The 8,703-nt window shown below is 47.9% G+C and overlaps 1 protein-coding gene across 1 annotated transcript; it reads right to left on the reverse strand.

The window, feature by feature from the left end:
- Positions 1–3,919: 3,919 nt before the first annotated feature.
- On the reverse strand, positions 3,920–4,629 carry LOC119598446 (proline-rich protein 2-like). Its single transcript, XM_037948084.1, has 2 exons — positions 4,137–4,629; positions 3,920–4,005 (listed from the first exon to the last, which is right to left on the reverse strand). Exons 1-2 carry the CDS (start codon positions 4,627–4,629, stop codon positions 3,920–3,922), a joined length of 579 nt encoding a protein of 192 aa, XP_037804012.1.
- Positions 4,630–8,703: the final 4,074 nt, after the last annotated feature.

Consider the following 8,703-nt stretch of genomic DNA (forward strand, 5'->3'; position numbering starts at 1 on the left):
GAGGGAATTTTTTTCCCCCTTTTGATCATTGGTGAATGGAAAAATACCCTAAGTTTCCTCTATTTTTTTAATCTTATTATTGAAAAAAAATGGGCTGCAAAAACCGTTTACGAATAGAAAAAGGAAACCCTTTTTTTTAATTGAAAATACAAATACTTTCACTTTATCTTACTAATTTCCCAGTAGTTTAATAATACACAAGTAAAAAAACATTAGGTTTATTAACCTTTTAAAAACCCCTAAACATCTAATACATATTAAAACACGATGCCTTTTTTCCTATGGGTTTAAAGTTTTTTAAAGGGAAAAAAAGGGTATTTCACCTTTTTTTTTTTTTTTCCTTAAATGGATTTTTCCTTTGGATTTTAAAACTTTTAAACTACTTTGAAAATAAGTGCTTAAACCTCTACTTTATAATTGGAAAAAATATAAATATGGCTTTTTTTTGGTTTATTCTACGAAAAAAAAAGGTGGCAAATCAGGAATTTCCCAAAAATTTTTTTCAGAATTCAAAACCAATTTCCCTGGAATAAGTTCCATTTGTAAAAAAAACTTTTTTCGTTGAACCTTAAAAGTACGAGATTTTTTTCCACAATACAGGTTGTAGTCGAACTACAAGTTTGTAGCATTTTTCCATTTTTTTGTCCCCCAACTGTGGGATTTCATTTTCAACCTTACGTAATCATTTGCTGGACACCTTTGGAATAAACGAAAAAAAAAACAATGCTTTTTGCAATTTGGGGCCGTAAAAAAAAAAAAAAAAAAAATAATAAAAAAATTAAAAATCTGAAAAAAAATTTTTAAACAACAATAGGAAGAAAAAAACGAAAACAAGTTTTTCCCTAAATCGGTTTTAGTATGTTCATTTTTTTCACAAAAAATTTTGACCTTTGGTTTATAAAAATAGTGTTAAATCATACAGAGGAATTACTGTGCTTTTAACCATGCCCCAATTCCCCCGCCCCCGTTTTGGCCAACCAACTGGGAGGCTTCATTTTCCTCCTAACGGGCCAGAATTAGAATAAGGGCCCCCAATATTTCCCTGAAGTAGTTTGCTGTAATACCAGTCAATTTGCGTTTTAAATTTTCGCTCGCCCCTCAAATTCCGTAATTCGGGTTTTTGGGGGTTGGTTTTAGGGCTCTCCCTTCAGGAACGGCCCCGCTGATGTTCCCCCTCCGGCAGGTCAAAAACGCCCCGGGGACGAACGGCCGTTTTTTTGTCGCTGTGTTGTTGTTCGGTGGCCCTGGGGCTGCTTCCAGGGCGCTTTCGATCGTCCGGGACGCCCCCCCCCCGCCCCCGTTTACTCCCCCTGCTTTGGGGCTTTGAAATCGGGGTGTTTTTGTTGGGGCCGGCACGCGGGGGCCCTCGGGGACAACCGGGGTTAGTGGCCTCCACCCGACCTTATTCTACGGGGTAAAGACACGCCCTGGTCCCCCCCCCCTGTTCTCCGAAGCCGTCCTGAAAGAAGCCTGGTTTTGGAAATGGCTTGGTCCGGTGGAAGGAAGGGGGTTTTTTTTTGTTTAAGCGACGGAGGGGGGGGTTTTCGTAATTTTTTCGGGAATTTTCCCACCCGGGGGGGGGGGGGGGGGGGGGCCCCCCCCCCCTTTAAAAAAAAAAAAAAAATATATTTTAACCGAATTTAAATTTTCACCGGTAAAAAAAAAATTTTAAATTAGAATATCCTTAAAAACGAAAATTTTTGGTTTCCCTAAATGTTTATTTAAAATATTACATGGTAAAGGAAATTTAATTCCCTCAAGTTTCCCTAATGGGGTTTTAATTTTCATCTTTAGGCTAGTTTTTTTCCGAAATGTTTTGCCCTTGAATTCCCCCAAGTCTTCGTAAACTTTATTTGGGGTTTAGCCGTTCCCCCCCTTTTCCCCCCCCCAGGGGCTTGGCCCCGGGGGGGCTTTTTTCGGGGGGCCCCGGGCCGGGGTTGGCCTGGTTGGGGGGGGCCGCCCCCGGCCTTTTCCCGGGGGTCTGGGGCCCCCGTTTTTTGGGGTGGCCCCCCTTTTTCTGATCCGTTTGAGGCCGGGGGCGGGGTTTTGGGCCTTTGAGGGGAAGGGGAAATTTTCGGTGGGAATGGGGGGGCGGGGGTGGTTTTTTTTCGGCACCGGGGGGGATTTTTTTGGGATTTGGGTCCGGCCCCCGGAGGTTTGGAAAAAAAAGGAATTTTTTTTTGCTGTTCCGGCGGGGGATTGGGTTTGTGGGGGGGAGGTTTCGGAAGAGGTTTTCCCCGGTGGGGGGGGCCAAAACCGGGGGGGCGCCGTTAAAATTTTTTTGCCCTTTTTTTGGGGCCCCTTTTTTTTTGGGGGGTTTTGTTGGGGTAATTCCCGTCCCTTTTTGTTTGTGGTTTGGTTTTTTTGTTGGTGGGTTGTGTTTGTGGGGTTGGGGTTTGTTGATTTTTTGGTTGGTTTTTGGGGTAGCCTTGGGAAAGTTTTGGGATTGGAAAGTTTTAACTTTTGGGGACAAAAAATTTTGTTGGGTTTTCTGTGGGGGGGGAAAACCCCCCTGAGGGAAACCCCCTTCCTTTGGGGCGTTGAATGGGAAAAAAAGGGTAAAGGTGGGGGGGTGTTTGCTGAATTGGTTGGGGTGTTTTGTTTGCGGGTTTTGCCTTCTCGGGTTTGTTTTTTGGGCCTCAAGGTTTGGGGGATTGGGTTTTTTTTCAGGGCATTTTGGGGGGGGTTTAATTTTGGGGGCCTTTTTTTTTTCCCCGGGGGTTCCCGGGGCTTTGGGTTTTTTTTTTTGCGGTCCCCCGGGGGGTTTTTTTTGTTTTTCGTTGTTTGGTTTTGGGGGGGGCCCCGGTTTTTTTTTTTGGGGTTTTCTTTTTTGGTTTGGCTTTGTTTTTTTTGGGTTTTTTGGGCTCGGGGTTTTTTTTGTTTTGTTTGCTTGTTCCTATTTAAAAATTGGCTTTTTGGCTTTTGGACCTTTTTGGGTTCTTTTGGGTTGGGGCCGCCGGCCTTTTTTTTGGTTTTTGTTGTTTTCGGGGAGGGGAATTTTTTTGGGCCCTTTGTTTTTTTGGGATTCTTTTTGGCCTGGCCCCCGGGTCGTTTGCTTTGGGTTTTTTTTGTGGGTTCCCCCTTGGTTGGACCTGACAGGGATTTTGGGTTGTGATTTAACCTCATGAGAATTTTCCGGTGTAAATGTTGGGCCTTAGGGATGGCTGAATGGTATTTTGTTGGCCCTCGGGGGATCACTGGGATTTCCGTGGAATTCCTGTTTTGACTGACTGGGTATTTAAAAAAAGCCATCGTTGGACTTACCTGCCACTTTTCCCTGGAACTGGGCCCTTTTTCCCTCTTCGGAAACTATCTGGGAATGGAGGGGAGGGCGTCCAGGTTTAGTCCTTGGAGTCCCCCCACAATTTTTTAATTTTTCTTTGTGGAGGGGAAATGTGGCCCCCGTCTTGGCGGGTCCTTTTCCAGAAATATTTGGGTTTTTTCCTCGTGCGTTCTGGCCCCGGAAAAATTTCCTTTTTCCGTCTGCCCACCATCTGCGACCTCCGAAGGGCGGGGATGCATGGGTCACCCCCCCTGGTGGTTTGACGGGGACCCGTGGGTGGAGGGGCCCCGGGGGGGAAACCCCCATGGGGCATGAGAGGGGTGGGGACGTGGGCATTGGCCCAGCTCTGGGTGACCCCCCCCCCTGGGTTGGCCCGAACATGTTGGGGGGGCCGGCGGGTCCGCCCGGACCCGTTGGAGGGGGTTTTGATTGGGGGTTCCGTGGGGCTGGTAGGGGGCTTGGAAGGGGGGCCTCCCTGGGCCCGTGGTAGAGGGAAACCCCGGGGAGTCAGGTTTTTTTATGAACCTCAGGCTGGGGGACCAGGGGGATTCCCCCTGGGGCCAACGGTGGTTTTTCCTGGTGGCCTGGCCCCGGGGGGGAAGGACCCCCGGGGGGAAAAACCAGGGGGGGCGGGGTTTAGGGGGACACGAACCAAGGTCCCCCTGGTTTTCTGGGTGGCCCGGGCCCCCTCCCCAGGGAGAGTGAGAACGAGGGCCCCTTTGCTTGAAGGGAAAAAGTCCGGGAAGAAAAGGGTTTGGGGTCCCCCCCTGGAATTTTGGTCCCAAGGGGCCGGACGTATGTGGCGGACGGGCAGGAAAATTAGGGGCTGGCCCAGGGCCTAAAAAGGGCTCACCGTGGATGCGGGGCCCTTTTTTTCCTGGGGCCTGGGGGGGCGGGGCGGCCCCCTTTTGGGCCCGGTCGGACCCCCCAGGTTTGGGGCGGCCGGCCGGCGTCCCGGGTTTACCCTCCGGGGGGCTTGGACGTTCCGCCGGGGCCTGGGACCCTCCGGGGGCTGACGTTTCCCCCGGCTTGGCCAGGGGCCCTCCCGGGGCTTGAGGGTCCCTTACAGCCCGGGTGTTGGGTGGGTCGGAGTTAAACGGGAAAACCGCCCACGCCAGGAAACCTCCGGGGGACGCCAAAACGCTTTTCCCCCCTGGACTCGTTGGGGAAAGACAAAAAGGGAAACGCTCCAGGGCCCAGAAACACAGGATGCGGGGCCCCCCTCCGGTGAAGGATTCCCTTTGTTCCGGGGAATTAAAGGGAGGGGGGCCCCTTCCTTTCGGCGGGGTGGAAAGGGCGATGGGAGGGTTCCCAGGGAACAAGGATGGGGGCCTGGACGGGCCCATTCAACCCAGCGAAGGGGATTCACTGAAGCCTTTCCCGGGGGGCCCTTTTCACGGCCGCCCCTTTGGCCGGGGCCAGGACGTTTGGCCCAGAAAAGGCCCCCCGGGGGAAAGGCCCCCTTCTGGGGGTCTCCATGGACAGGAATTTTCCCCCCCCGTTTTTTTGGTGGAAAAAAGGGTTTTGGGGCAGTTGGGTTGGGGGGGGGGCCCCCGGCCCCCCCCCCCCCCCCTTTTTTCCCCCCCCCCCCCCTTTTTTCCCCCCCCTCCCCCCCTTTTAAAAAAAGAAACCCCCTTTTTGGGGGGCCCCGGGGGGGGGGGGGGGGGCCCCCCCGGGGGGGGGGGGTTTTTGGGGGGGGGGGGGGCGGGGGCCGGGTGGTTGGGCCGGGCCCGACGGCGGCCCACGGGGGAAGCCCGCCTTTTGTGGGGACAAGATGGGCCCCCCCCCGGGGTTGGGGGGGCCCCAAAGCGTTTCCGGGCTCCCCGTTGGGTCTGGGGCGGTGGGGCCCCCTTCGTTGAAGGGGGAGCCGAAAACTTTTCACGGGAAACGTGGGGGGGAGGCGGGCCCCCCAAGCCCCGAAATTTTGGATTCGGGGGGCCCTTCTCCGGCCTTTTGGGGGGCCCGAATTTGCAACACCCTTTTTGGTTCTCGGCAAATTTTTCATTTCTTTTTGAAACCCTTTCTTCCCCTTTTGGAAATTTCCCCCTTTTGGTGGCCCTTTGGGGGGTTTTTTGTGTGGTCTTTGGGATTTCGTTTTCCGGGTTGGTTTGGGCCCTCTTGCCCTTGGTTGTCCTTGCCTCCTGTGGTTGGGGTTTGGGGGGGAAAACCCCGCTTGGGGGTTTTTGTTGTTCCCTGTTTTGGGTAGGGGAACCCCTTCAAGGTTTTTGGGCCCAAAACTTTTTTTTTCCTAATGTTTTTTTTTTTTTTATGAAAAGGTAAAAACAAAAAATTTCTTTTTCTGCAAAATGGTACCTCCATTTTTTTTAATGTAGGGGGGAACAACTTGAAAATATTTTTTGTTTTTTTTAAAAACTTTTATTTTTAATTTTTCAATTTTTATATTTTAATCCTATCTAAAAATTAAGGCTTTTTTTTTCTCCTCTCCCCCTTTTCCCCCTTCTTCCCCCCTTTCTTCCCCCCCCTGGATCTTTTCCCTCTCTCCTCTCTTCTTTTCTCCCTCCCTTTCTTCTTTTCCTTTTCTCCTCCCCTTCTCCCCCCCGTTTTTCTCCCCTTTCCCCCTCCCTTCCTCCTCCTCCCTGTCCCCCTTTCTCCCCCCCCCCCCTTTTCTTTGGTCCCTTTTCTCTTTTCCCCTTCTGGTTCCCCCCCCTTGGTCCCCCCTTTTGTTTCCCCCTCCCCCCTCCCTTTTCTTTCTCCCTTCCTCTCCTCTTCTTCTCTTTTCCCCTCCCCTTTTCTCCTTCCTTTCCCCTTCTCCTCTCGTCTCTCTCTCTCCTCGTTCCCCCTTTCCTTCCTCTCTTCTTCTTCTCTTTTTCTCATTTTTCCCCCCCCCCTGCGAAAAAGACCGAAAAGGCGGCACGGTCCCCCCCCAAACCCCCTTCCCCCCCCGGGGGCGGAAGACCGCGGCCCGGGGGGTTGGGGGGCGGTCCCCCGAAGGTAAAAACCCCCAAAACCCCGTAAAAAACCGTGGAAGGAAAAGGGGGGGGGGGGTTTTCCCCCCCCCCCCCTTTAGGGAGGGGGGCGAAAAAAGCCACGAGCCCCGGGGGGGCGCTGGGGGGGAAACCGTTGGGAATTGGGGGTTTGGCTGTAGTTTCCCAAGGGTAGGGAAAGGCCCCCGTGTTCCCCCCCCCCCGCCTGGGGGTGGCGGGCCCCGGGACAGGTTTTGTTTTTGGTGAGGTGCAGGAAGCGTGTTTTGATTGGGCCCCCCCTTGGGGGTCCGAGGCTTTTTTCCTGTGGGGTTTGGGTTTTTAGGAGCCGGGGCCGAGGTTGGGGTGATTTATTTTTCTGTCCCCTGGGTTCTTCCGGTTTTTTTTTTTCTCTCCTCCCTTCCCTCTGTTTTTTTATCTTTCCTTTTTCTCTTTTGTTTTCTTCCTCTCTCGATTCTGTCCTGGTCCCCCCTGTTCCTCTGTTTTTCTCTGTTTTTTTTTCTCTCCGCCCTCCCTGCCATGTTCACCTCCTCTCCTTCTTCTCCCTCCTCTCTTTCCTCTCTCTCTCCTTCTCTCTTCTCTCTCCCTCCCCTTCCCCTCCCTCTCCTCCTCTTCTGCGATTAATCCCTTTTCTGGGGATTTTTTTCGTTTTTTTAACACTCTTTTTACAAAATAAGGCCCGCGATTACTTTCTATTTTTTTTTTTAATTTTTTCATGATTGATGTGAATTAGAAAAAACAAATTAAAATATAAAAAAAACCATAATGGGAAAAATCTCCCTTTATTTTATCTATTTTTTTTTTATCAGCTTAGATTCGAAAAATTTGAGGTAATTTATATTGGATTTTCAGCTTTTTGTCCCCTCACAGTTTTGTTTTTTTGAAAAAATCCCTTGGTTTTTGTTTGGGTTTGAGGCTTTTCAATTTACTTTTTTACTTTTTATTCGTGTTTTTTTATTCACACACAACCAACCGCTTCTTTACCTCTTTCCTACACTTCCCCCCCCCCCCCACCTCCCCCGAAAATTGGGCCCCCCCACTCCCCACCCCCGTCCCCCCCATCCCCCCCCACACTTAACCCCGGGACCTGCCCCCCCCCGTGAAGAAGAGGCAGAGGGTTCCCAGGAAAGCGCCGGCCACGCCAGATGTCCGGTCCCCACTTTCGTTCCCAGGAAGACCGGGGACCCCCCCCCCCTCCCGCACAAGAAAACGCTTGTCCCACGGGAAAACCTGCGGCCGGGGAACGGGAGGGGAAAAGGGGTTTTTTACGGGGCGATGCAGAAAGCCTTGGCGGCGGATTTTTTTTTTTTTTTTTTCTCCTTTTTTTTCTTTGCTTTTTTTTTTTTTCTTGTTTGTTTATCTTTTTATTTTCTTATTTTTTTTTTTTGTCCTTCCCCTTTTTTTCATTTCCCTTTTTTCCCCTTTATTTTTTTTTTTTTTTATTTTTATTTTTTTTTTTTTTCATCTATTTTTTTTTTTTTCAGATTTTTTTTTCTTGTTTGATCTTTTTTTTTTCCAACCTTTTTTTCCCTTTTTTTATTTTCTTCCTTCTTTCTTTCTTTCTAACAACCTTTTCCTCTTACCCCACACCCTTTTTTTTTCTTTTTCCATATTCATTTAATATTCCCTTTAACGTTTCAGTTTTTGGTTCTATAGCTTTCTTATTTTATTTACCAAAAATGGCAAAAGATTGTTTTAATGTCCATCCATTATTTAATTATGATAATTTATTAATTTCATCCCATGAACTCATTTTTACTGGCTTTTATTTTTTCATGAAAATTTTTTTTTTTATCATCATTATCATTTTTCCTGATTATTGTGTTTATTCCTTTTCTAATTATGAAATTTTATATTTATTAGTTAAATTTATTATTTAACTTATTATTTTTTAATTATTTTTTTTTTTTTAATTTAATTTTATTTTTATTAATTTTATATTATTTTATTTTTATTTATTTTTTTATTTATTATTTATTATTAATTATTAATTTTATTATTTTATTTATTAAATTATTATTTAATTAATTTATTTTATCACTATTTTTATTATCATTATTATTAATTATCACTATTATTTAATCTTTTTAATTTTATTTTGCTATTATCAATTCCTATTTTACTAAAATTTTAAAAAATAAACCATTGGTAACATTATCGTTTATTTTTTCATTTTTTAATTTGATAACATACTTTTCCCCCCAAAAAACCGTCCATTGAAAACCCCTCCAAATTACAGGTTATCAATATTATTTACCATTTTAATTTACCATCCACTATCCGCCAAAAAAAAAAACCCATTATCATTTAAAATGACCCTCCCCCCCCCCCAAACCCTACCCACCTCCCGTGATGGGAAATGCCCCTTTGTTACTTCCTCGGGGGGAGGCGCCAAGGACCAGGCCCAGGGCCCCTTGAGGGGAGGTCCGCCCGAGAAATCGAGGTCCTTTTGGGGGCCGCGTCCCTGGCTTCGGGGGG

This window comes from Penaeus monodon, chromosome 41 (assembly GCF_015228065.2).
Source record: "Penaeus monodon isolate SGIC_2016 chromosome 41, NSTDA_Pmon_1, whole genome shotgun sequence".
NCBI lineage: Eukaryota > Metazoa > Arthropoda > Malacostraca > Decapoda > Penaeidae > Penaeus > Penaeus monodon.

Excerpts from the sequence above, each read along its gene's own strand:
- LOC119598446 (XM_037948084.1), bottom strand. The coding sequence starts at position 4,629 with ATGGGCCCGTCCAGGCCCCCATCCTTGTTCCCTGGGAACCCTCCCATC. Across the intron at positions 4,006-4,136 it reads AAAAGGGCCCCGCATCCACG|CAAAGGGGCCCTCGTTCTCA; the intron begins GTGAGCCCTTTT and ends TTTCCCTTCAAG.